The following is a 26,963-nucleotide window of genomic DNA, read 5'->3' as shown; positions in this document are numbered from 1 at the left end:
GTGGTGATAAAGATATATTTCAATTACCAGCAATGAGGCTAGGTTGGGCCTGGGTTTGCAGAAGAGATTCTTACTGTAAACATTTATTTCTAGAAGTTTAATTTCTGTTCTCCTGCAGTGGAATTCCTAGGCAGGCACACTGAAAGGGCTAAAGATCCCCAACCCCCTCCCTCCCAACTTATTTCTTGCTTACAAATAAAGAGGTTTGCAGTGGCCATATTATGAATGGTTTTATTGCTGTGTGACATTTTGTAATACATTGTTATGATTCCAGTCTTTACTATGTAACTAAAAAAATAAACCAGAGATCTAAAAGTACACAGTATTAGTTTTACCCATAATCAATATAGTATTGATTCAAAGTATGCTACAGAGGCACTTTACAAAATAAAGGAAGAAGTAATTTAAATCCATGTTCCAAGGATCTTTAATTCCAAAGGTTACTTCCAATAAACTCAACTACCTACAGAACTGCTAGTTTGATCGTTTTCAAACAAAAGCTGACTGAGAAATTCTGTATATGGCTGTACTTACACATAATATTTCAAAGCAGTAATGGTCTCTTGTGCTTAATGAGATGTTACAAAATATATTCTTAATTTGAAAAATGTGTGCAATACTCAATGCAGAAATTAGGTTCATTTTTAAAGTGTAACACAAGTATAACCAAATACATACACTATGTACAGGGTGTAAAGAAGTTAATAAGGCTGCTTAGTCTTTTAAATCTGGCATATGGTACTGCAGATAGGACACACATACACACACAGATGATGTCATGGATATTCCCACAAAAGTCCAAATCTAAGTACTTGCAGAAATGTCCCAACTACTTTGAACACACTATTGGACTTTCAAACTGAAGTTATTTCTAAAGTAGGTTTCTAGTATGGAGATATTCTTTTTAGAGAAGAACATTAAGAAAAACTCAATTAGCCTCTAGACAATCTGAAATTTCTCACCGGTGTTAACATCTGCATGACTGTGCATGCTGTATATTCATTTATACATACATAACAATAAAACATAAACCCACATCTTCTAGCAGGAAAAGGGAAACATTCATAATAATAAATTTTCTTTAGGAAAACTTGGTTGATATATACAGTATATAAAAATCCCTACACAATTGTCAGCATACAAAAATATGAGTTCAGTATATTTTTATACTTCAAAACCTAATGATGAAAAATCCAGATATCCTGAGTCAGGTATGTACTGCACATCTAATTTACCACTACCAGAGTACTATTGGAGTACAATTAGAAAAGCACTACCTGCATTTATCAACAAGTACAGAGATAAAATACATAAGTCAATGCATTAGCTCTTTTCATAATGTTAAACAAAAATGGTGCAAAATATGCATAAAATGCTGGCAGACATATCCATGAAGGAGCTGTAAAGTAAAGAGTACAGAACAGTATGTAGATATATACTGCATTTACTGATTTTCTCATTTAAATGAAAATAAATGAAAGACACTTTCCTTTTTTGAGCATCATGCTTAACCATGATGTGTATACTCACATTCAGGCAATTGTCTTAAATACATACATACATACATATATATATATATATATATATATATACACACACACATACACTACATCTGACAATGAATTAATAAAACATGTTTGCTAGTGAATTTCTCTGGCTAAAACCAGATCTATAAAAGTGGTTCATTTTTTTCCATTAAAGGATTCTAACAAACGAAATTAAGTATGACTACCATAAATCATTGTTGACTGAAGTTTAATTTTTTTGGCTCTAAACCAGTAGAAGAGCAGTTCTGACCACTACTGACTGCATTAAAATAAACAGATGCAAACCAATCCAAAAGCCTGATGATTTGCTAAAACCCAGTGAAATCTACCCAAAAAGCTACTAAAGATTCCAACTCTCTCAGTGGACATGAAATTGGTTGGTTTCTTCATCTGACAGCAGGAATATTTACTTTAAAATGGATCTCTAAACACAAAGTTTGACATTGAAAAACTGAACTATATACATTTTTATATTAATTTACATTTACAATCTACAAGGAGTATAGGTATTAAAAAATAACTAATTTGGGGAACTAGACTGAATTAATGGTCATTTAATAGACTAAGGACTGTTTAACATCCTATTATTCATAGATAATGGTTACAAAGATAGGCCAAACATCCTCAGCTCTACTTAAATCTATGTTTTCTCCAAGCATGAATGCTATGGCAACTCATGGCAACTCAGCTGTTCCTTGGCCTGTAACCCTCCCTTCCCAGTTGTTAAATCCCCTATATATCACCCACAGACTAGCATTGAATCATGGTAGTATTTGGTAATGTATGCCTCTAGATCCTTGAATTTATTCCCAGAAGATTATACTTGTCTTGGGTGAAAAAGTAAAAATTACATACAAAATGCTTTCCCTAAACCAGTACAACACACTGTTGTTAAAAAAAGGCTACATAACCTGTTTCTGTCAAAGCAAAGATTTAAGAAGCTATAGGTGATACAATTCTTATAAATCATCACTCTTGGTCATCTCTTCTTGTCACCTGTGAGTTTAAAAATTTATAAGAGGATAAACATACTGTGATGAGAATGGATTTTTTTTTACGCTGCAAGTGCACCTTGTATAAGGAATAAATACATGCTATATATATACTGAACAAGATAAACAGCTTTAATAATGAACCTATGTAAATTTATATTTTAAGAATGGACTTATTAAAGGTCCATCTAGTGTTATTAGAAGTCAATGTGTTAGAATGTGCAGTGTGCTCTGAAAGCAGAGGGACAAGAAAAGCAGTGTGAAAATGACACAGTGTTCCAGGCTTTGAAGAACATTTTGAGAAATCAAGTCCCCCCCTTTTAAAAGAGAGTGAGTGGGACATTTTTGCCCAATTTCCTCTGAAAATAGGTTGGACTCGATGATCTATAAGTTGGAGTCAACAATCTCAGAGATCTTTTCCAACCTAATTGATTCTGTGATTCTGTGTGTTACTGTGGAATCCTATTTTTATGCTCTATCTGTAAACCCAGAAAACCAGATCTTAAGTTTCTCAGCTCCTTTGACACCAGGCTGAATAGACACTTTACTTTGCAGTATGGGACACCAATAAGCTCATATTGCTGAATAGGTTTTTGAAAACTGTCTCAAGAGGGGGCAAAAAGGAATACAGAACCAGAAGTTAGATACCAAAAGAAGAGGTAAAGATTTCTGATGCACATTCATAAAACAATAGCTAAAGAATTTTGTCCAGTGACTGGCATATAACTATTTGTCTCTTACAATGTCTATTATCCCATGCTTTCAACAACAAAATGAAACAGGAAATTATCTTACTATACAGGGAGACTATTTTGGAGTATTTGCACTCCTACCATTTTCCATGCTATATAAAAAAAGCAATGACTAGTTACAATAATGCATGTGCATGCAACAGACTTTTTCCTCTATGTTATTTTATTGTATACAGGCTCAGCAGCTCCATGCAGCCAACAGCTGACTTCCCTCATAGTAAATCAAACCTCATGTGGAGAAACCTCACAGGAAGATGTGAGCTCAGAGCCGGGCTGACACCGGCACGCCCTTGGCTTGAGGTGCTTATGGCTTCTCTGTACTTCGGGTGTCTGAACAAGCAGAAACTGAAAATACTGGTGCTTTTGCCCGGAGCAGGAATCACTGTAGCCAATTCTGCTGCTCCGAATGAAACACGTCTGAAAGTATGAGATCCTGACTAGAACAGCAATTATAGAAAACATAACTCTTTCTTACGTATAAACATTAGGTCATGCTAGACAAAAGTCTTTAAAAGTAAAATTTTCTTTTCTGATTTGGATTTTGGTTTTGGGTATTAGGTTTTTTTAATCAAAAATATCATAGTTCAATAGCTTCCAGTAACTACAAAAGAGAGTAAACTTTAAAGCACAAAGGTTAAGTTGTTACTGGATTCATTACCACATGTCTTGTCATAGTTTAAGGCAAACATTCTTTTTTTATGGTAGGACCAGTAATTGATATGACAACATAAATATACACGTATTGAAATGTACGTATATGCACAGACATATGTATCTGTGGATATATAAAAATATTTATTTTCTTAGCAAAGTTAAAGTCTGTGTAAAAACATTTAGAATACTGAAAAAGGTAGGAGCTCTAATTCCTCCTTTGGAGAAAAGTAACAAGTTCCCTAAATATCCTCTATAAACAAAACCCCACTCTCTTCAAGAGTATAGATCCTTTCGAATTCTCACTTATTTCACTGTAGATTGATAGACTCATAAATACTGAGATCATTGCAAAAATTATGTTGTGAGGTTTGATTGCTACAGCATAACTACAGGCCGCTGTTGTACAAAAAAATAAATTTTATTCAAACAGTATGTGTCTTGCCCTAATGGAATACATCGCTACTGCTACAAGTAGTACTATTTCAGAATACAGTTTTTGTTTTAATGGGTTCATATATAAATCCTCATTTGGGGGCATTTTCTCTGAAAATTCTTTGGCCAAAAGAACAGCCAAATGCAGATAAATTCTCCCTGGGCTCTCTAAATAGTTAGTACAATTTCAACATAAATCTATAACAATTACCATTTCAAAGAACTGAGATGCTATACAAAACAATTCTGACAAAATGTGGAAAATGGTAGCATAAAACATCAAAACCCCAAACTATGCTTTAACTCAAACCAGTCATTTCCAGTTTAACAATACTGACTCATCTCTGCCTTATGTAGATTTGTTAGTGTAGTGCTATAGATGAATATACACCGCTCTGGAAAACTCTGAAATGCGGAGATGGAATAATGTAAAACATCCACTGGAGTCTGAAATTCAGCGGACCAGTGGATGAAGATCAGACTCATCCTTCTCCTTCGTTATAATGGCAGCTGCAAAACGGCAAAACTTCACCTTCTATGCCACACCATTAGGTACTCCTAATGCCAGGTAGGTCCTCCTTCCAAAGCAGTGTGACAAGCACTGCTTCAGACATGTCTGAGTTTACTGATTACAAACACACTGTTCAAAGCACCTGCCTGCAGCCATTAAACACAATTCTGAGATGAGTTTTCCATCTTTAAACCTCACTTACATTATATCCTTGAAACAGTAATGTCAAAATTCTGAGAAATTATGATGGTGACAGGAAAAAAAGCTTTATCAAATGCAAAGGGCCCCATATGAAGTGCATGTTAATTATCAAGCCTAGTTTATCTAGGCTTCCACAAGAACACATTCTGCATAGTGTACAAGTGAAGACATTGCCTCTGAACAAGACATTTGTTTTCAAGCTGCTGGCTATACCTATCATGTGGCTGAACAAGACACAACAAATTAATCTGATTCCAGTGTAAAATTCCCAAGGAAGTGTAAGGCTGGAGTGCACAGATTTCAGAAATGCTTTTGGGAAGACATTTTTCAATGCCAGTAGGTAATATTTAGGATATTTCTTTCTTTGTCCTGAGCAAAAGATTTTTTTTTTTTCTTATTTATCAAAGCTGCAGGGACATATTGCTATAGTGCAGTAGGATTTTCGTCATACAGTCCCAGTATCCTAAAGGCCATTACTGGATTGTTTTCTGAAGCAGTTCTCCTCATTCTTCTCCAACAGGTGGTGGTGGCTGGCACAGCTTGTACAATCTGACAATGACAAACAAAGCAATTATTCTGAGAGCTTGGTTATTACTATGATGAGTAAATTTAAGGAACACAAACTAAATCTACATCTTTCTGCACTGCAAAACAAAAGGTACTGAATTCAGTTTAATACTATCAAAGTAAAATTAATAAAATCTTCTTTGTGAACATTATTGTTTACATTGAAAGTGGAATAATTAAAACACATAGATAGATATAAGCAGTCTTACAAACACATTTCAATATAGAAAATATTTCATTTTTCTGCACTGAAGATCCCTTCATTAATCCAATTATCAGTTGTTGCCCTGGATTTCTCAGTTGGAAAAGCTGCTTGGTGAATGTCATTGCCTCCAATTCTGTTTTGTCTTGGCCAAGTCAAACCTCACTCTAAAAACAGCTCCCTGAAAAACAGATGCTGTTTGAAGCACCTAAGACAGGTGTCACATAAGTGACAATAGTATGCAGATTTTAAACTCTCTCCCCTCTGTTTCTTCATGGATGAAGTCAACAGCAGTAAGATTCGGTTCAAATGACTACCTCAGTACAGAGTGAAATAGCCACTGCTTTTATTAAGGCTTTTGGACTTCTATTAACCCCTTCTGCAGGGACTTGGTCATTAACAGGTGTTTGAAACTTTAGCCTAATGATAGAAATACTGAAAATAAAAGGCAATCATTCTGACCTCACACCCCTTGTTCTGTATTCCTGTCCAGCATACGGTATTTCCTCTGAAACCACAGAAATTAGAACTAGCAAGACATGATCTCATTTGGAGATTACACATACTTCTCTGGGAAAATGTATCACTGAAGGAATAACAAAGAGAAATCTCCACCATAATGTGTTCTGAAGATCACTGGGCTCTTCAACACAGTCATATGGCAGATTCAGAAACACAGTCTTTTAAGATCACATTGTGCAGACACCAAAACATCTGTTAGGAGCCATATATAAGGCAATAGAAGGTCTGATCTTTATACAGACAAGGAGGCAGAGAAGAATAAACGGGTTAAATTATTTGATTCTGCTGGCATAATAAAGCAGTAATATTCGAAGCTGAAAGACAGATAAAACTACATCTCATTAAATCTCATCCAAGCAATTGCAGTGGGGTTAATACTTGATGATGTTTTAGCAATATCTAATTTCTGTGGAGCAAAGTGCAGAAAACCTCAGCCCCAAGTACCAAGGTCTGTGTATTCTTCAGGTTAAAGCAGTAATCAGTAAGATTGTCTTCAGAGCAAGTGGTATAAAGGAATTCTGAAGCAAAATAATAATAAGGCTGCACAAACCCCTAAGGATCTAAAGTTGAGGAAGATGCTATAGAGCAGAAATAGCCTGTTCTGGGTCAATATATATGGAGCAACTATTTGAGTTGGTACAAACAGATCAGCTAAGAAAACACAGAGATAGTGGCAGCTGCAGAGAACAAGAGAACCCTGTCAAGTGATGTTAAATGAAACCAAATATAAAATTGTTTTCAAAGTAGAGAACTGAGAACCCATAGTATTGTTTAGCTATACATCAAAAGTATCCTGCTGATTACTATTCTGACTTGGGCATCTAATGCCTCGACCACTGAGGTCTGGGATATTCTGGGATATTGCTATTGATGCTGACTGGCAAGCATACTGGGTACATCTGCCTATTCTATGTTCTCATAATTCTTCTTCAGCTTTTCAGTGCTACGTTGTAGGAGTTTCATCTGGAAAGAGGCAGTCTTTTTTCCACATATGCAAAGCCAAAAAATCTCATTGCTAAGTTTCTATTTTTGAGAACTTAGATTTTTCCTTTATCACAAAAGCTCTGAATCTAGATAAATGCGCTGTCATGTTGGAATGGGAAAAGTTTGGGTTGCAAGAATTCTTTGGCTGTCTCCAGAATTATGTCATGAAGGAGTTCATTTAAGGCACAAATCATACTGTTCAAAATATGAAAATTCTTCTCCCAGTAATGCTTTAATTGCTTTTAATGTAACAAAATGCTACTTTATTGCCATGGGCTCCCACAAGGCAAGACAGCTGATCAGGGATCTTTGGTCCCGGACTGCCTAAGCTAATCACATTCACATGGTCATCTCTATCAGGTTTTACTAATTCCATGTTTCCTTACTGAAATTTAAACACCACAGTGGATATGTTACGTATTTCACTTATGTGTCTAGCTCATTCAATGTGTTCTCATTTGTCAACAAAAACATTACGTTTAAATTGGTAAAACCCAGTTTAAATTAGTTCTGGATTACTAAAACCATTTTAAGATCATATTAAGAACATGGTTGTTTGGTTATTTTTATTTATAAGTATTGTGCTTTTAAAGAAACATTTCAGGTACCTGAAATCCATCACAACCTTAAAAAGCTGGATAAATATAGAACAAGTCATTTTTCATTGTAATGCATGTTTCAGAAAGAGACAAAGAAAGACTACATCATCCCCAAACACAACTAGAACATGATTTTGCTGAGATACTGCGGTACAATATTTCATTAAAATGGGGTTATGGATCTAGTTAAACCCACTAAATAGTACAAGTGATTAAGTACTTACCCCAGTGTTTTCATAATTAACATGAACTAGGTTTCATTTTTCAAAAATGGGCATGTTTTGAAGTGCTACATAGCCTGGACTTCTGCAACTAATCACTTGAAGTAAAATTGTATGGCTACGAATGCAACTGATTTTATGTACATTAAGAGCCACATCTTACCAACTAGAGCATAATATAGTCAATGGTTACTGTTAGCTTTTGAGCAGCTGGGACTGAATTTGGCACAAAGTAGAAAAAATCATGGTCTAGGACACAAAGAATCAAGTTACCTTGGCACAGACTGTGGTGTTCGATCCCTCACTCCTAAATTCTTGGCAGTGTTTTGTACTCTCGCACCCTGTGGAAGAAATACAACAATTTTGCTTCATTTATCCCACAACAAATTAGGAAATTTTCTGAGCTTTGTAGATGAACATAACTATTGATTATAATTAATTAACACATATGTTTAATCTCCCAAAACAACTACTGTCTTCTAAGGTGAGGAACAAGTTAAAGAAATAAAGGAACAAAAATCTTGCCACTTTGTCACTAAATAAATGCATACGTATACATCTTGCTAATATAAAAGAGATTCATTAAAATATTAACATTTAAGGTTTAAAACAATCCAAACACATCTCATTTCAATTTGTTTGATTTTTGTCACCATTCCGCATAGAAGTCATGGATAAAGCTGGTTTCTGAAATGTCACCTATTTCCTATGAACTTTTGAACAAACAAATATTACAGGTAATTTCCCATGAAAATACTAATAAAACTACAAAAATGGCCTAAATTGAGGAAATAAATAAGGATTAGACAAATGGAGGTCCTGAACTTCCTTTATAATCACAGAATCACAAAAAATCCCAAAACAAATAGGCAAGAACCTCCTGAGATTGTTTAGTCTAACATCCCTGCTTAAAGCAGGGTCAAAAGAAAAGTTGGTCTCTCTCTACTTCAGTTGATCCTTTCAAAAACAATAATGAAAGTACTTTTGTCTCACTGACTCATCCAGTAAGTAGGAAGTGGATAAAACATGCACAATGTTCATATACCATGAACTGTTGTGAAAAACACCCTCTTCTGCAAACATACCAGCTTACACATACCAAAGAACTTAGTAAAGTTTTTGAATTATGAGGTCTGGCTTTTAAAGTGCAGTTTTATTTTATAGTCATAATAAAGAAATATCCATTAGACTTACTAGGTTTTCTATCGTTTTAAAGGAGATGGAAACTACTTGTTCTGTCAATAATAAATACACTGACTCTCCATTTGTTTCTCCTTCTGTGCTACCTAAATTCAGGACAAAATAACAGAATTCTGTATAACCTCAGAATTCTTACAGTGTAATTTAGGTTGATGTGAAGCATTAAAGATAATTTACATTTCTAACAGAGCTGCAGTGCCAGATGCACATGATGTAAAAGAGGTATAATAATTGGTTCAAGACTGAGGAAGACTAGATCTTTCATTTGACTGAAATCAGGTGCACAGGTAATTGAGAAGGTATTAATTCACTGTCATGGGCTCAAACAAAATATGAAAAAGGCTGGCTGTTTACACTCAGCTAGGCTCTCAGATTGTATGTAAATCAACATGCGCCACAAAAAAATACTGAGTCTTTACATTTCTTTAAGGAAAAAAAAATGGTGATAAAGATAGAAAAAATAACTAGAGTACCTATAAAACTTAAGGCAGAATATAAAGTTATTTTACTAGAGCTGCATCTATCTCAGGAAGATTGTCTCCAAAAATTGCAAAGGCACATAACTACCAACCATGACAAACATACATCTTTCTCCAGAAACTCCTCCAGAATTCAGTCATTAGTCATTGAATACTTCCTCTCTTCTTCAACAAGTATGTATTTAATCAACTTTAGTGATTCTCTTTTCTTTCCCATCTCATCTTGTACCCAGTAATAAATTCACATCACTAACCTTCTTGTCAAAGATCCACATCTTTGGTACAATCTTGGCTTGTTACATCAAGAATCAGAGAATGGTTTGGGTTCCTAAAATCTCAGAGATCATCTAGTTTCAACCTCCCACCATAGGCAAGGACACCTTGCACTAGACCAGGCTGCTCAAAGCCCCATTAATCCTGTCCCCAAATATTTCCAGGGATGGGGCATCTACAGTTTCTCTGGGCAACCTGTTCCAGTGCCTTACCACTCTCACAGTAAAGGCTTTTTTCTAAACCTAATGTCTAAAATTTATTCTAAAATGAAGAATCAGTCTAAGCCCACTCTCATTTTAAAGCCATTACCCCTTGCCTATGTAAAAAGTCCCTCTACAGCTTTCCGCTCTTTTAATTTTGTTTTAATCTGACAATTTCATTTGATGCCTTTAGTCCTTCACTGGTGAGAACAATGGTCAGTCCCTACCTGTGACACATGTTCTTTAGAAGTCTGTTTCCCCCTTCATGAAGCTTAACAGTCCTACATTATTTTGTCTTTCTGTCTGTTCTGTCTATAAAGCTTTCCCAACCATTGCTAAGTTTTTTTCTGACCTTCTCTGAATCTTTTCCATTATGCTATATCCTTATGGAAGGGATAAGAACATCAGATAATTCAAAATTCAGGGTCATGACAGCATGATTTCTACTTTGGCATCTATCCCTGCCTAAACCATTGTAACTTCTGCTTTACTGATAACTACTGCAAATTGAGCTGATGTTTTCTCCTCGTATCCTGAGGTCTTGAACATGAAATGGAACGGCAAGCTCACAGTCAATTATTTTGAATGTGAATTTAGGGTTTGTTTTTTCCCCAGTGTCCTTCACTTAAGAGTAATTTACATTGATTTTCATCTAGTATGTTATTGCTCAATCACAAACTCCTGCAAGATTATTTGTAATTCTTCAGAGTTACTTCTCATCTTTAATAAAATAATTGAAAAGAGTTCAGTGGAGAATAGGGAGAATGATTAGTTGAGGAAACACAACAGAAAAATGACAGATGAGATGAACTGATTTCTTCCATGTACACAAGTGATGGCTTATCGGGGAAATGATAATCAAGTTTGGGACAGACTTTTTAGCAGGAGCTGTAGCAATAGGACAAGGGGTAATGGTTTTAAACTAAATGAAGGTAGATTCAGAATAGATATAAGGAAGAAATATTTTATGATGAGGGTGGTAACACAGGAACAGGTTGGCCATAGTATGCCAGATGCCCCATTTCTGGAAACAATTGAAATGCTAAAAGTCTACTGCTAAATAGGGAAGAAAATCCGGTCACTAAGTCTATGGTATATTGGACAGAAAATGAGAATTGTAGGGGAAAAAAATAGAAGAAAAAAGCCACTTAAATGAGGCACAAAGTAAAGCATCCCAATGAAAAGGTTTAGAAAATTATGGAACAGACCACATGGGAAGCACTGCGCAGGAGTCCCCACTACTGGAGGTTTAAGAACAGATACAGCAAATGTCTGCCAGGAATGACATAGGGATAGCTGTTGGTTACGCTCAGACACGTTGAGTCCAGACCTTCAGCACCTCCAGTGGCCTTTTCTTGGTGCCATTTTCTAAAATTTTATCATAATAAAGAAATCTCACCATGACAGACTTCTGAGACTGGCACACGATTAACAGCAGTGAGAGCCAGAATATACATATACTTGCAAAAACTATCTAAATTAATCACAGGCTGATCCTGGACGTCAGTGCTGTGACTACCTCTGAGAACAAAACAAGCCTATTTTTACTTGCATCACTCGCTAGACAAACTAATTTTAGTATCTTGCTCACATAATAAATCAAATGCATTGATTTAAAAAGGAGTCTAGCTTTATATAATCATGTAATTTATTGTTTAGTTGGGGCACAAATTAAACCTTACTTGAAACGACCACATTCTTATTTCTTTTAAGGAAAAGCCTCCAAGAATTACTAGCAACTTGCTTGTCACCACTGAGCATCATTATACCATTTCTCTTTCAATATACTGCTGATTTATACTTCTTCAATTCTATTCTTAATTATCACTGTTTGTCTCATGGGTTTGTCTCATAAGGGAGAGCTGTGCTACATGACTCTAGACTGCTACCCTCTGCATACCAGTACTGCCAGAACAATGGTGAAAGATGATGGCAGGTCTAAAACACCATCAATCTGCACTCTTCTATATGAATTAGTATTCTCATTGCCACGTTTAAAAATTATAGGTTTGATTTCAAGCTACACATTAATTTAAAGATAGCAAGACCCAGTCACATAAAAAACACAGATTCTCTTTATGACCTGTTCAAAAAGCTCTAAATCAGTACAGTACTTATAAGAATTATTCAAAATATTGTGCTGTTATTTTACTTTAAAAAAGGCAGGAAAACATGATTACTCACTTAAAAGACAACATAAATTCTCTTCTGGCCTTTTCTATTTATCAGCCTTTTAGTCATATTTTTTCCTCAGACCTCTTTGCCCTCCTGCAGCTCCTTTCCTAGGCCTCTGTCCTCTCCACTCCTTGCTGCATCCCTAAGTCACACTGTCAGGATGCTTTACACAGTATTTTATCTGTGCAGATGCTTGCAGGAGTATATACACAAGATAAGAAGTTACCAAAAGATAGTTGGGATGTTTTGACTAATTTTTTATTTTATAAATAAATCAAAACCACTTAACTAAAGCCATCCCACAGACCCAAGGTCATACCCATCCTCACAAATTGGTCTCTCTTCTTCAGTTCTCGCAGACCAGGTGCTTGTTCTCTTATTATAACTGACAGGACAATTACTTTGAACATTGTTCCAACAATACAGTTGGAGCTATTATTAGTCTTGTTCAACATGATCTTGACCTCATTCAATTAAGAATATTCCTGATGTCATCCATTCAATCAGGTGCGCCAGTTATTCAGTACTGATGCACCAAGTTAGAAAACATATCAGCTTTGAATAGAGATAATTTCCTCTTGTGGAAAGCTGATACTGATAGGAGTTAATGCTGCTGAGTAACAGATGGAATAGATGTCCTTTGACTTGCACCTCCCTGTGGCTAATATCTTTATTCCACAAAAGGTTTAGTGTGTAAATGGGATAACAAATTTGTTTGTTTGTTTGTTTGATGTGAAAAAGGCACATGTATTGCCCTTAACTAAATGATCTGCATTAAGCCCCGAGAAGACTTTTTATTCTTTTTTCTTCCAAGTTTTATGGCCTGCATTATGATTCTGACAGTTAAATCCTACAGATAATTTAAACATTAAATCCGAACAGGTTTCTAGAAAATGCCATAGTGTATTGTTGAAATTACTCCAAAGCATTTAGAATTTAATGGAGGGTTATATTTCTACTACACAACTCCAAGACTAATTTAAAATTACAACAAAAGATTATTACTCCATTAAATGCCATAGTGGTTTCCTGCAAGAGAAAGAATGTGTGAAAAAAGTCTAGATAGACTAGCACACTTTTCTGCGGTGTCTGTGCGTGGTATTGAGATTTTGGCATCTTTAACAGCTATTGATGACCTGCTGTTTTACTTCAAAGAATGTGGCCTAACCGAAAGGCCTTTTTTCACATCTGTATTTGAGCAAGTACAGCTACAGCTGCTGAAAACCACGTGAGGTTCTTTCATTTCGTCTTTCATTTTCATTAAATAAACTGCAGAAGATCCAAAAATGAATCAGCATTTTTTTAAAATGGCCTGGACCTGTATTTTGAAAATGTACACTTTGACAGAACGCATCCTACAAGTAGATTTATGCAAACCCCTACAACCATGTCTTTTGATTGCAAAATATGCAGATCTGTCTTTTGTCTAGAACTTCAGGAGCAGACATACCAACCTATACATGCAAGTTTATCCATATAAAGCAGTAGCTTTCAAGTCAACTTAAAGCTGTAATTCCTGAGCAGATGTACATGACCTGATTCAAGAACCTCAAGGGTGTTTATTCATCACAGAAACTTAATTTATGCACCAAAAGAAGTGAAAGCCCAATATAAAAAGGAATGAAACTAAATACTCTGACGTACCCATGCTCAGCAGCAACACTTACATACAACTGATGCGAATCTGTGGTTTGAGACTATCCACAAAACTGCTTTAACAGACTAAAGGTCACACCTAGCATATGCATATTTTTCTCTATAGCAAGTTAGAAATAAAGCACAGCTGCTTAATCGTTCTGATAACTGTGATTGTTGCACAAAATATGTAGCAAAATTAATGAAAATAATAAATTAGATGTCATCTAAAATGCAGAAAATATGAACCTTGTCTTATCTGTGATTAATTGTTACAATACTTAATTATGGGTTTTTTTCACTTCAAGATTGAGTGTATCCTGTATCTTGCTTATGATTTTGTTGTGGGGTTGAAAGCTACCACAGGCTGGGATATATGTTCCATACGCACGCAGAATGATTAAGTCCCCCCTCAACCTCTCTTTCATCAACTGAACAGGCTGAGCTCTTTAATCTTCAGTTTGTAAGCTTTGTCTAACAACCACTGGACCATTCATGTTCCTCCTCTGAATTCCTTCCAAGATACATCCTTTTGAAAGTATTTTCTGATAACAAGATATTCTAGAAAATGTTGTGCCAATACAGTAACGTGTATCCCCCATTTTCAGTTGATATTACTTTTTAATCTAGTATTTTTGGCATACCTTAGCACCAAGAGTTCATGTTGAAGTGGTAATCTATCAACAAAACAGCCTCTAAATCCTAATATCTAAATCTAGCCTCAAAATTCTAATATCCTATTATGACCAAAGAGTGAAAAACGCTATTTTGTCATAAGGACATTGTCCTCAGGAATCTTGCCTGGAAAATTAAAAACAATAGTATTTCTTTCTCTCCTTCCCTTCCACACATCCCCTTAATTCAGCATGAGTCACTTTCTATTGACAACAGTTAATAATCTGAAGTTATTTTTGTGGATCATATGTATTAAAATAAAGATTGTCTTACTCAACAGGCTATTCTGATGTAAGGTGAAACCAAGGCAGGATGGAGGCTAAAAAATGCTTGGTCAAGTCATTCCTGTTTGATGACTGCACGTCTTGTTTGGAAGCGTGCAGCTCGTCCCCGCAGTGAGCACCTCACCTGTTTGCGCATGACGTCCGTCGCTTGCATGATGTAGCGAGGGGGCAGCCCATGGCTCCGGGCCAGCGTGATCGCCTGCTCCAGGGTGACACTCAGAGTGCAGCTGCAATGGGGGACAGAGGTCAGCTATCTGCTAGAGGAGATCTCCTTAAAATAACTGCTTTTAAATCAATTATCTTTAAAAAAAAGTTATAAATAAAATAAAAAGATTACATAGTAAACCTGCCCTGTATGCCTCCCTCACCCATGCAGGCATTAGCCTGAACAGTATAACGTTTCTAAGATTTTGAGTGTAACAAGTGTTCCTGCTGACTTACAATCAAATGCATTTGTCTTGTTTTGTTGTTAAGAAAAAAGCCCCAAACAACCAAGCCCAACCTCCCAAAAAAACCCAAAACCAACACACAAACCCCACACTAAAAACTATGGCTTGGCAAGTGCACAACTTGGAGAGTAACAACCCAAGAAAAAAATTTTTTGTAATTGAATAAATCCCTTTTTAGGTGGTTTCTGCATGTTACATCTCACCCTCCCCTCTTAAAGCTGACCAAGGCTTTGGTACCAGGATCCCAATCTCTTACAATTAATTTAGCTTGGTTTTTCCCTTGGCACATCAGTGCAGTGCAAAATTAAGAGACATTTACCCTTTTCAAAAAAGAAAATAGATGAAAACTGCATTCCTTCAAATGAACTGTCCTGTGCCGCTTTGCCAATCATTTTCAAATAAACACTTGAGGACAAAAACTGATTGTGATAGCTCATCTAATAGAAAGGCTGTCACTGTTGTGTCAGAGCAACCAGAAAAGTTTCAGAGCTGAAGATCGTGTTGTAGGACAGACAACCTGCCAGCACACCAGGCAAGAAGTAGTAGGGAAAGTCATTTTGGACATGCCATTTGATTTTCCTTGTCATGGTGAGGACAAGAACAAATGCTTGGCTTCTCATGAAACCAAGACCAAAGCCATAGAAAACTCATGGATAAAAATAAAAAACCTGAGTAAAACAGGTACTTTTTAGAAAGAACATGTTTGAGGGCTGCTATCACCCAAGAGGTGAGAGTGGCTCTATTCTGCACCAGAAACCTGCTTGATGATTTTCTCTTCACAATCAAAGTACTGCAATCATCAAATCTCTTCAACCAGAAAGACAGGATGTACAGAAAAGGCTTCAACCTCAGCAGAACCTGACAAAAGCTATAATTTTCAAGTTCAAATAATAAAACTAAGACACAGTATTAATATATAATTTTGAGCATGCTTTTGGCAAAATCCTGACCAAAGTATTCTGCATAGTTTATAATATGCACGCGGAACAGACAATATGTTTCAATCAAACACTCATCTTGCTGAGCAGAAGATCTGTAGGAGGAAAAATGTGTCTACTTATTTTCGTACTGAAAAAATCCAAAACCCCAACACATTTTAAATACTGCTTAAGTTAATTTCTGGACAGCAAAAAGTTTCACAGAAGTGAGTGTAGAAGATACTAAATTTGATCTGTAGCTTTATTAATGGCCTTTCATTAAAAATTTACAAGCTAAGTGATTTTCCTTGGTAATGAGATAGTTTTCATTCCCCAGTTTCTTGTATACACTGACCTCAGAATTAACTTGAGGCAAAAGTGTATTGATCTTTTCTGTTATGTGTTTGATTAAGGTGTAAGATAGCTAAATATTAGATTAGAAATTCTAAACATGAGTCTAAATGTGTTTTTGTCTTGTCTTTGCAGAGTGAAATACTGTACAAAGTACATACTCATAATATTTGCCAGCACCAAAATTTAAACATGCAACCTTCAAGAGCAGACTGCAAAGGAGTCTTTGTTCTACTGACAATGGAGACAAGCAAAAGTATCTGAAATGTCTTTGACGGGTATAATCTAAACCAAACAAACACGGCAAAAAGTTTCTCAGTAGGTGTCATATGGGCTCAACGCACAGCTCTCAAGCAAGCAATTCCTGAGCCAAGTTTCCCATAAATCCCATCTTCTGGAACCCTTAAGAGTGACCAAAAAATTAGGTTCTGCACACATGAATCAAAACTAACAAAAGAACCTTCTAAATGAAGGTCATCTTGAAGAATTAAGTGCAATTTTGTGATTGAAAAAGACTGCCAGGCTGCTCCCTATCCAAAACCTGATGAAATGCTTGGCGATCATGGATATTATGAGGCCTCTCCATTTGGACAATACCAACCATGATTCAGAAATAAGTCTGCCAAGTGTGTAGATAAAGACAACCAGAGTGGGAAAAGCAGAGACAGAGCAAAACAGCGTAATAAAGATTACTTCAAGAGGCTGCTTTGGAGGTAGGCAACAACTACAGTACAATTCTGAAACACATACACTAAAATTAAAGATCTCACTTCATGGCAAGTAAGAATAGTGATTCTATGGGTAAGATTTTTAACATATCCTATGAAATTAGTAGCAAAGACACTTATGATGACAGCAGTGATGATGTTAATTATTATAACACCTCTTCAATAGAACATTTTATGTTTGAGGTGTAGTCCTAGAGTAATGCTTGTTAGATACATCTGTGTTCTCTTTTAAAAGACCTTATTCATTAACAGATGTTAAAAATTGTTAAAATAGCATCAGAGACATGATTGCATTTGCATATACTGTTTCACTGAGGTGCAATTTAGTATCACCAGCATTCGTGTTCCTCCTATTTATATTTATTTATATATATATATATATATTTTTTAGTATAAATTTATATAGTTTGTATTTTACTCTGCCATTCATCAGACCTTTCATGTGGCATAAAAGGTCTGATGAATGGCAGAGTTAAATATAAATTATAGATTATGGCTTTTGTCCTGTGATTATGAAATAAGGTTACTATTTTCTAAATTAAAAAAACCCAACAACAACACTCAAACAGTGTCAGTTTAGCTGAACACCAGACCAGTGAGATAGAATCTTCTAATAAAGCTGATCATATTAACCTTCCATGAGACTATACTGAAGTGACTCACACTTATCTACATACTGGTGCTTTCTCCCAGCTCTTCAAATAGTTTTTTAATTAGTACATATCCCTTTTCACATATCAAACTGCCCTGGACACCAGCTGTGAAAGAAAAAAATGCACACACAAAACATCACATGGTAACATGGAAAAGTCATAACTGGAAGTACCTCAGCAATAGGGCTGCCAAGCATGGAGAGACCAAGCAAATGCAAATTTAAACCAATGTAACTTCTAAAATTTTATTAAACAATATGAAATCTGGTTATTCTCCATCTTGTAAGATTCTTCTGGTGGCCTGAGCAAAGTTCAATATCAAGGACTGTTAGCAAATGTGTGCAGTGTGTAATAATCCAGTTTTCTCCCGCATTTTGAGATCTGATAAACAGATGGTATTAAAGTTTACAAAGCAATGTGGAAGCAGTTCTGACCTCTGAAAGTATCTGGTCATTTGGATGCAATCAGCCCAGACAAGCCAAACAAGGAAATTATTTGGGGAAAAACCCTCATAACATTCTGTTATGGGAAGCATAAAGCCCAAGTCCATAGATTATAAAGTGTAAACAAATCAAAATCTGTTCTGACTCCCTCTCTTTTCCTCTCACCCCTTTTTTTTATGCGAGAAAAACAAAAGACCCAAATTCATCATCTCAGAATTTATGTCAGTTAGAATGATAAATTCCCTGCCTTGACAGATTACAACAGCAAGGCAGAGACATTTGGATTTCCCAGGACAACTGGGCTGAGAATTCCTCATTTCATCCATTTGGTTTCCAAGAAACAGAAGGGGCTGCAGCTGCTCCCAGCTCCTGCCTGCTATCCCCAGTCTCCCATCAGTCATGACAGTATTGACGTGAAGATTAAACACAAACTTTCAAACAACTTCTGGATCAAACCATTCTGAATATGACTGAAAAAGTAATAATTTTCTATCACCAATAGTCCATTTGTTTCTGACTGGATGTGATTTTCACTTAAGGGCTGCAAATCAGCTGGACAGATGCACATCTGTACTGAAAAATGGAGTTGTAAAATATGAATACAGACTGAAATTTTCTGGGAAACTGATTATTTCACAACAGCTTGTCTAATGTCACTTGAAAGGAAAAACAATTTGAGTTTATGTTCACTACCAACAGACGTGCCACGCAGCAAAGTGTGTATCAATGTTACCAGAGTAAAAAGAATCTAAACCATACAATTCATTCTCAGGTTTCAATTAGGCTTTCAGCCATTCTACATCCAAAAATGCACCAAAGCATCCCTTAGAAAAATGCCCTGAGTAGAAAAGATGAGGTGAAACAAATTGGTTTAGTAGTTACTACAATCAGAGATGTCAAAATGAATTATGTTCCAACTACGTGAATAGGAAAAAATACTAAAAGGGTGTATGTATGCTTAGTCTAATCAAAATCTAAGGCTTATATTCAACATGTAATTTAATGCCATTATTATTATCTTAATTACTTTTCTTCCTGTACATCATAAGCTAATCATATCTATGATGGTATGGTTTGACCACCTTTTAGACCAATTACACGGTAAGAATTCTTTTTATTTTCTGCTGTCATTTAAATTAATGTGTATAGACCAAATATTATTTAAGTCAAGGCATGCAGCAATTAAAAACTTAGTGTTAAAGTAAATCACTTTGGGGTAAACATTTTTCGGGACATTTGTCTATAATTAATAGCGATGGTTGGGTAATATGCACTGATTCTGATGGGCAACCCAAGGAAGAAAATAGACACAATAAAACTAAAAAGGAGGACAAATGTTGTTCAGGACTATAAGAAATAGGCATACGAAGTATAGGCAGGCCTACTTCAAGATTCTCCCATAAGTTCTAAGCTGTTCTCCTTGTGAGAATGTCTTCATGCAAGTAAAGCTGAAGCTTGCATTCTCTGTGCCCATACCCTGAAACTTTGCTGAACAGAATTTCTTTTCAGTAGAGGTAAATTTGGCCAGCCATTAAGTATTAGAGAGAAAATGAGCATGAAGTTCATACATTACTAAACTACAATCCTGTATTTCACAATTACAGTGAACTCTGTTGGAGTTCAGGACTAGGTTAGTCCTAGGTTACCTAACTAGTTAGGTTTAGTCCTTTTATGAATCTTTGTGAAGCTGAGATGTTGCCAGTGTGGAAAGGCCACCACTTTAAAATCAGTGTTGGACAGAACCCATCCACTGAAGACTAGTCCAACATACAGAAAGCCATCATTATTATGCCCATCAAGTGTATTTATTCCACTCTGAATCAAAAACAACACTTCAAAAGTAACTGTGGAACATACATCATCACCGAACAGAATGGGCATGTGCAGTCCATGTTAAAGGGATTTTCTGCCTTTTATCCATTAAGCATCAGCATGCAGGGGTTTCGTTCACAAAAGGCACCATTGTGATTACATAGTTGTGCGAACCTCAGAATAAAGGTATCCCAACTCACTTTATCAGGCATACATCCACCATCCTGTGACAGGATAATCAAACCCAGCTCTACCAGCTTTCTTAAGACACAAACTACCAACAGATTTCTGACTTGCTGAAGTAGATGGCATAAATTTATCAAGACAGAGAATCAGTCTTGGGAGGTAAGTATCCATTAGTCATATATCAGACTTAACCTTGGTTAATGAATTCCTTTGTAGGTTACAAACATATTTTTATCAGGAGTATTTGGTTCAATATTAATAATTTTTAATAATGAAGTATGAAACATGAAGGAGGTAATGTTGATTTTTTTCCTGTAGATTGAACGATTATTGTCATCCAATCTATTTCCAGAAATAAATGTAACTATTCTAACTCTTTAAAACAGAGAGATTTTCAAAGAAAAATTAAGAAGTAAAAAACGGCACTTCTTTTCACTACACATCATCTGTCAGTGTTAAAAAACAGCAGGGAGCATCTTTTCACAATCATTTTTCCTGTAAGATCTTACCACCTCTAATCAGCTGGAAATGTTGCAAGGAAGCATTTTCACTACTAAATACTCTTTGCTTGATGAAAGAACAGCATTTCCAAAAATTAGAAGTATTCCATGCCTTTTATTTACTCATTTTCAGTTATACTTGCAAAAACAAACAAAATCTAAAGGCATCTGAAACCCCAGCTTTGGCCATTCTCTCTCATTCTGTGCAGCAAGTCTTTCCATTAAAGGTTTCTTCCTCTGTAAACAGGCAAGTAAATCTGGTAGGAAATTGCAATTTACTTCCTGTCTTGTAATAATTCAAGCTATTCACTTACCTCTCTTCATGCCAAAATTTAAAAAGACCTGGTTAAATTTTTTAATTTCCGATTATTCAAGAGGTCCTGTTTTACTTTTATTGTAACATGGAAGACTTTGCAGAAAAACACCAGTTTCAAAGACCTGGACTGCCAATTAGACAATAGTGCAGGAACTGAAGCGTAGAAGGATGGTTCTACAGAGCACAGTAATAGTGTTGTGTGGCAGCCCTGCTAAACATCCATAATGTTAAAAGAAGACCAAGTCAAGAAAAAGCACACCTTGAAATCCATACTAGTAATGACTTCTATCCATCTTATCTTACTGCATTTTATGCACTTCTCTTCATTTTCAGATTGCATTTTAAACAAAACAGTGTCTCAGAATTTAAAACATGCATGAGAACAGTAAGACTATAATCCATCCAGTATATGTATTAGATATTATAAAGATGACAAAGCAAAAATGTACCAGCTTGCCCATGAAAGGCAAATATAGATCAAAATTAAAACAATTACTACTGTAGAAACAGTATAGTACTATTTGTGCTAAGACACTATTTGTTTTAAGACAAATTCTCACATATTTAAAAATTATTTAGCTGTTTTTAGGTAGTAACCAGTGCAGAATGTAATACTCTATTATCCTAAATAATTTTACACAAAGAAGTTTGTTTATGGCTCAGTGGGTATGGTATCATAAAAATACACTAATTGTAGGCAGACATAACAGAACTACATAACATAGACATAACAGATTTAAAAAATAGAAGAGCATCTTGACTAAATGGGAAGGTAGCAGGACTAAAAGCCGAGCTGAGGCCAGATGGCTGGAGAAGGGTATGGATTAGTTTTTCAGTCTGTGCTAACCTGTCTCCTGAAAGTAGTCCCATCGATCTCCGAAAGCTTTCTTACTGTGGAGTTGATAGCCTAAATACAGCTGCAAAACTCCAAGGATTTTCCTTGTAGCATGCACTCACTGAGCTCAGAACTAAATTCTTACAGGAAAACTTCTGAATCTAAAAGGAAGGATTCTTATCATAGAATGTCAAAAATACAAATCCAGAACACCTATTTTTCACCTTGTTTCATTTGATTCACAGAAAGGCAGCTGGCCATGATGGACAGCTTATGGTGCTACTCTGCTTTGCAATGTGGAAGATGAAGCAGGTTTAGCTGGATTGCAGGACCACTGCCAGCTACAGGAGACAGCATAATCAACCCTTGGCAAAACCTGCCTCATCGTTCAGCCAAGTGTCTGCCAGCCAGAACCCCACTGCTTGAAGGATGGTAACACTAAGGAGAGTATTTCTGGAGGGGAAATTAAAATTCAGAAAAGAAAATAAGACAGTGATTTTTCTGGGGTTGATCAAGATTATAGAAGATTTTTCTCTTGCTCCTCCAGGAAATGCAAAATTTAAATAAACTTGGGATTTGTTTCATTTGGATGCTTTAAATGATTCCTTTGAGCCTGTAAGACCTATGGTCCCTGAACAGATTTCTGCAGCTACTGCACCTAATTTCGTTTTGGCAAACAGAGGCTAGGACCTGTCTGTGCAGTGCAGTCTTGCTCTTCTCCCTCAAGCAGGAACTAGAATCATGATTCAATAAAATTTAAAAGTGCCTTTCATCACCTGCATTTGTACTGATTGATTTCAACTTCAAACAGAATGAACAAAAGTAAAGAAAGCAGAGCGTTGTTTACAGGGTGACAGCTGGCTGGCAGGCAGAAATATAATTACGAATGTTAAAAAAGGTAAAATAAAAATGCAAACTATTGATTTCTTGAACTAATTTGGATCTCTGCTCCTCTTGTTGATCAACAAGGCATGTTCGCTTATGATAATCCAAGAGGGGTTTGTAGCACTCACACATCACTTAGGACAGTGAAGGTTAAAGAGACTTATTTTACCCTGTCCTTGGTTTTCTGGTGCTCAAAATGTATTTGAAAAGAACTGCTGTCTGAAATAGATATAGGATTGCAGGCTGTAATGTAAATTGGTAAACATATTGTCGTAATAAAAATCAAAGCAAAGCAATCACCAGCAACTCAAAATCCCCAGCATTATCTTGGATACAGGGATGAAAGTATGAACTCTGTCAAGCTGTTTTAGCCTAGTGCAGCGTAAAAAGCAATTTAATATGGATCACAGAGAAGTCAGAAACCAAGACACTGCTGATCCAGAGATCAGCAATCACTGTCAAAGCAGACAAAGCTGCTGTTTCCTAGTTCTTGGCCTCTTCTGCATTGGACTGTCACCCAGGGCCTCCCTCACAAGCTATCTGGGACTTGCTTCTGGTGAGTAGGAGCGGTGGCAGAACCTCCCCCTGCCCCCTGTCAACCCATGACACCAAAAGTGAGAGAACACAGAAAGGGCTCTCCAGTCAGTTCAGTAAGAGATGGATAAATTGAGTGAGGGAAGGTATATATATACATATATGTGTATATGTATGTGTATATATATTTATGTATATATCTATATTTTAAAATCTATTAAATATATTTAAACTTTTGACAGATTAATGCCTTGCTCAGCTCCCACTCTCCATTAACAAAAGACATTTATGAATAGAGCACCCTGTACTCTTCCACAGACTCTCAGACATTTGCTCCCTTAAAGACCAATCATAGAAACTGGGCTAAAATGAAGGCTTTTAAAAAGAAAGTATGGGGGACTCTTGCTCCAAGTTGAGCTTCATTTTTAAGCTGTAAAGACTGACAAATGAGTAGATTTTCAAAATTTAATATGCAAGAACAATTCACATCTTTATCTAGTAACATCTGTAGATAATACCAGTTTTCAACTCATTTATTATCCATGGCCTAGTTTTAAAAACCAGTCATGAGCCACTGATTTTGGCCTACAAAATGTGAAGTTCTGCAACTGATTGCAATCACGGACTTCACAGTGTTTTGCTTCTAAGAACACAGAAAGCCAGATACACTGCTGAATACAACCAGAGATAAATATCCCCTCTAACTGAAAATTGGTAGCTTGAACTCTAAAGAACTACCTTACAAGCTAAGAAGCACTATTTTGCAAAATGATCTGCCCTGATTAAATACTACTCCAACAAACAGAAAAATTTAGCCTTCAAGATTGCAGGCATAAAGCAAAATCTTCTGGGTCTATGGGACTTGATCATATCCAGCATCTTATTCTTTCCTCTTCTGTCCTCCTCACAGGATTTCATGTTGCTGCAAGACTGTTTCACTCTTGAGAGCAACAAGGGGAGTAGGTTCACAAAAACACTGCAGAATTTACCACTAGAAATCCTGGGCACAAAAATCATTGAGCAAACCTACTAGCTGGAAACAAAGCAAGCTTTCTGTCTGGGCAAAGGCAATTTCAGAATGCCACAAAGCAAAGCCCACGTAGTACTGGACTGTAGAGATTTGGCCTAGGGAGACCAGAAAGAGAAAACAGTACATGAAGTGACTTTATATGACTCCAAATGCCAAGGAAAAGCTTCTTCATCCATCCAGTTTGCATGTGCAACAGTAATTTCAGGAAACTGTTATTACAAAACTTTCTCAGCTTTTACCACTTAAAGGGACTTATTTTCCCTTAGAAGAGCAAATTATTCCCTTCTAGTCTCTAAATACATGAGTTTTCTTCTGAACTTCCAGGTACAAACCCCTGAGTACCTATAAAAATTTTTAACTAGTCCATTCCTTTTCCTGGAGGGCCTATCTTGGAATATCTCTGATAATGCCAAGAGTTGATGTTTTTTTCTCTGAACAGATGGTAGTCACAAAGGCAGTATTAATGCACAAATGAAGTAGCAGTATCTTGTACCAAAACTCAAATGGACTCACTGTAAAGTAGAACTACTCATGCTTTAGAGAAAAGCATCTTGCACCTTTACTTTATGTAAATAGATGATGATGAATCCTTTAACATCCAGAAGGAAACCCACACATAACACTTTTAAATCCCATTCCCATGCTCATAATATAGTCTTTAAAACCAATATATTGGTTTTCTAATTTTTTGTGTGTTTAAAATACACTTAAATAGACATTTAAGAGTTTATACCTTTGAATTAGCCCCAGTTTTGAGCAGAAATTTGATGACTAATTTATTTTTATCTTAGAAAAACTTATGCTCAGATTTAAGCAAACCATATCTTACTCAGTCACCAAATTATTCTGAATAATTTGTGACCCACACACCGGAGGGTAGTAATTTATTTGGGCTGTGAAAGTTATTCTGACTATAGTCTTAAACAATCAGAATTTCTGGCACAAATGTACTGACAAATTCATGAAATGGTGATGAAACCCAGAGGCAGTCTTTTTCAGCTTAAAAAAAACCTGTCAGAATTATGTCCGAAGTCTCTTCTGATCACGTAAGACATGAAACTGAAAGCAAGACAAAGAGAAAAGCTGTCTAGATTCATGGTCTTCTGAAACAATAGTGTCATGACAGCCCATGCTATACAGTATTTCCATCTTCGTCTGATATATTGACTAGTGTTACATAACAAAGCTTTTTCCTACTTTTCCCTAAAGTTAAGTACAGTACACAGTATGTTATACACACTTCTATCATTGACAGAGAGTAATACAAATAGTCTGTTGCCAACTCTCAAATGGCATACACTGTCTCTACACAACTGAATTGTTTTGGCTGTATATGAAGCTTTTCCTTTTTTCATGCCTGATAATCTGCGTTGCAGCTTGTACTGCAATGGCCTTTTTTCTTCTCCTCTCCTCAAAGCTCCTTTGAAGAAAGCATATTACTTAAAAGGAGGAGAAAGTAATGTTCATTCTAACACAAGGTATTGGTAACAAAGTCTGCCAAAGTAAGGACTTGCACAGATCAGAAACTAAGCAGCATTTTTAACATACTGCTACCCCTGATCTACAGCTTGGAATTCTTATGAAAAGAGCATATTTTTAGCTCAGATTATTTGTTATGTTAGTTCTTTTGTTTGTCAGGGTTTTTCCCCCTCTCCAATTGTAGTCTTTGCTTTTTTGATACAATGTACCAAAAAACTGTAATCTGCCCAGTTGGAGCATAAATGTATTGCTGCCTGTGACAAATATATTAAGTGCTAGAAAGCTCTGTGATGGCGCTATTGTCATAAATATGTTTGTCTATTAAAATCTCTTAGGGTTGATGATCAAGTTCAGTTCACTATAGGTCAGTCTATATTTTGGTATTGTATTAAACACATCAACTGCTCTACAGGCTGAACCTCTCGTTATGATAAAGTATACCTGCAAAAATGCATATGTCCTATGTTTCATCTTTTTTCCTTGAAACAAGCTCTACTATTACTCCCCGTACCATACAAAGCAAATACAAATTTCAGCATTTCTTGCCTGTGTTAAGAGTTCAATATAGTACGTATTATTCATCTAGGTAACATTCCTCTTTCTACTTTAGCAATTAAGATTTCTGCCTTTTACTGACTGACCTGAATGAGGAACAATCTCACTACAACTGCACAAACCAAAAAAATTGTACTGCTCATTTCTGTCAGTTGCTGCAAATACAATTCTAGAATTTCACAAAT

The 26,963-nt window shown here is 36.0% G+C and overlaps 1 protein-coding gene and 1 long non-coding RNA gene across 4 annotated transcripts in view; one reads left to right on the top strand and one right to left on the bottom strand.

Moving 5' to 3' along the window:
* Window positions 1–211: 211 nt before the first annotated feature.
* Window positions 212–26,963, bottom strand: part of PREX2 (phosphatidylinositol-3,4,5-trisphosphate dependent Rac exchange factor 2) — a 171,308-nt gene continuing 144,556 nt past the window's right edge. For both annotated transcript variants that reach the window (XM_048286773.1, XM_048286774.1), the window contains exons 39-41: window positions 15,230–15,332; window positions 8,458–8,525; window positions 212–5,638 (exon numbers count right to left, since the gene is read on the bottom strand). In XM_048286773.1, the coding sequence (XP_048142730.1) occupies window positions 5,593–5,638; window positions 8,458–8,525; window positions 15,230–15,332 (217 nt within the window). In that variant the 3' untranslated portion in view covers window positions 212–5,592. The remainder of the gene's footprint in view (window positions 5,639–8,457; window positions 8,526–15,229; window positions 15,333–26,963) is intronic.
* On the top strand, window positions 5,632–26,962 carry LOC125317114. Of its 2 annotated transcripts, XR_007199941.1 has the most exons (3): window positions 5,632–5,747; window positions 15,102–15,350; window positions 16,958–26,962. It is a non-coding gene; the product is annotated as an uncharacterized LOC125317114 (long non-coding RNA). The 2 variants fall into 2 exon arrangements; XR_007199942.1 differs by lacking the exon at window positions 15,102–15,350.

The sequence above is a fragment of the Corvus hawaiiensis genome, chromosome 26, assembly GCF_020740725.1.
Source record: "Corvus hawaiiensis isolate bCorHaw1 chromosome 26, bCorHaw1.pri.cur, whole genome shotgun sequence".
NCBI classification, from domain to species: domain Eukaryota; kingdom Metazoa; phylum Chordata; class Aves; order Passeriformes; family Corvidae; genus Corvus; species Corvus hawaiiensis.
The sequence above is the reverse complement of the archived record's forward strand: the minus strand, read 5'-3'. Positions and strand labels throughout refer to the sequence as shown.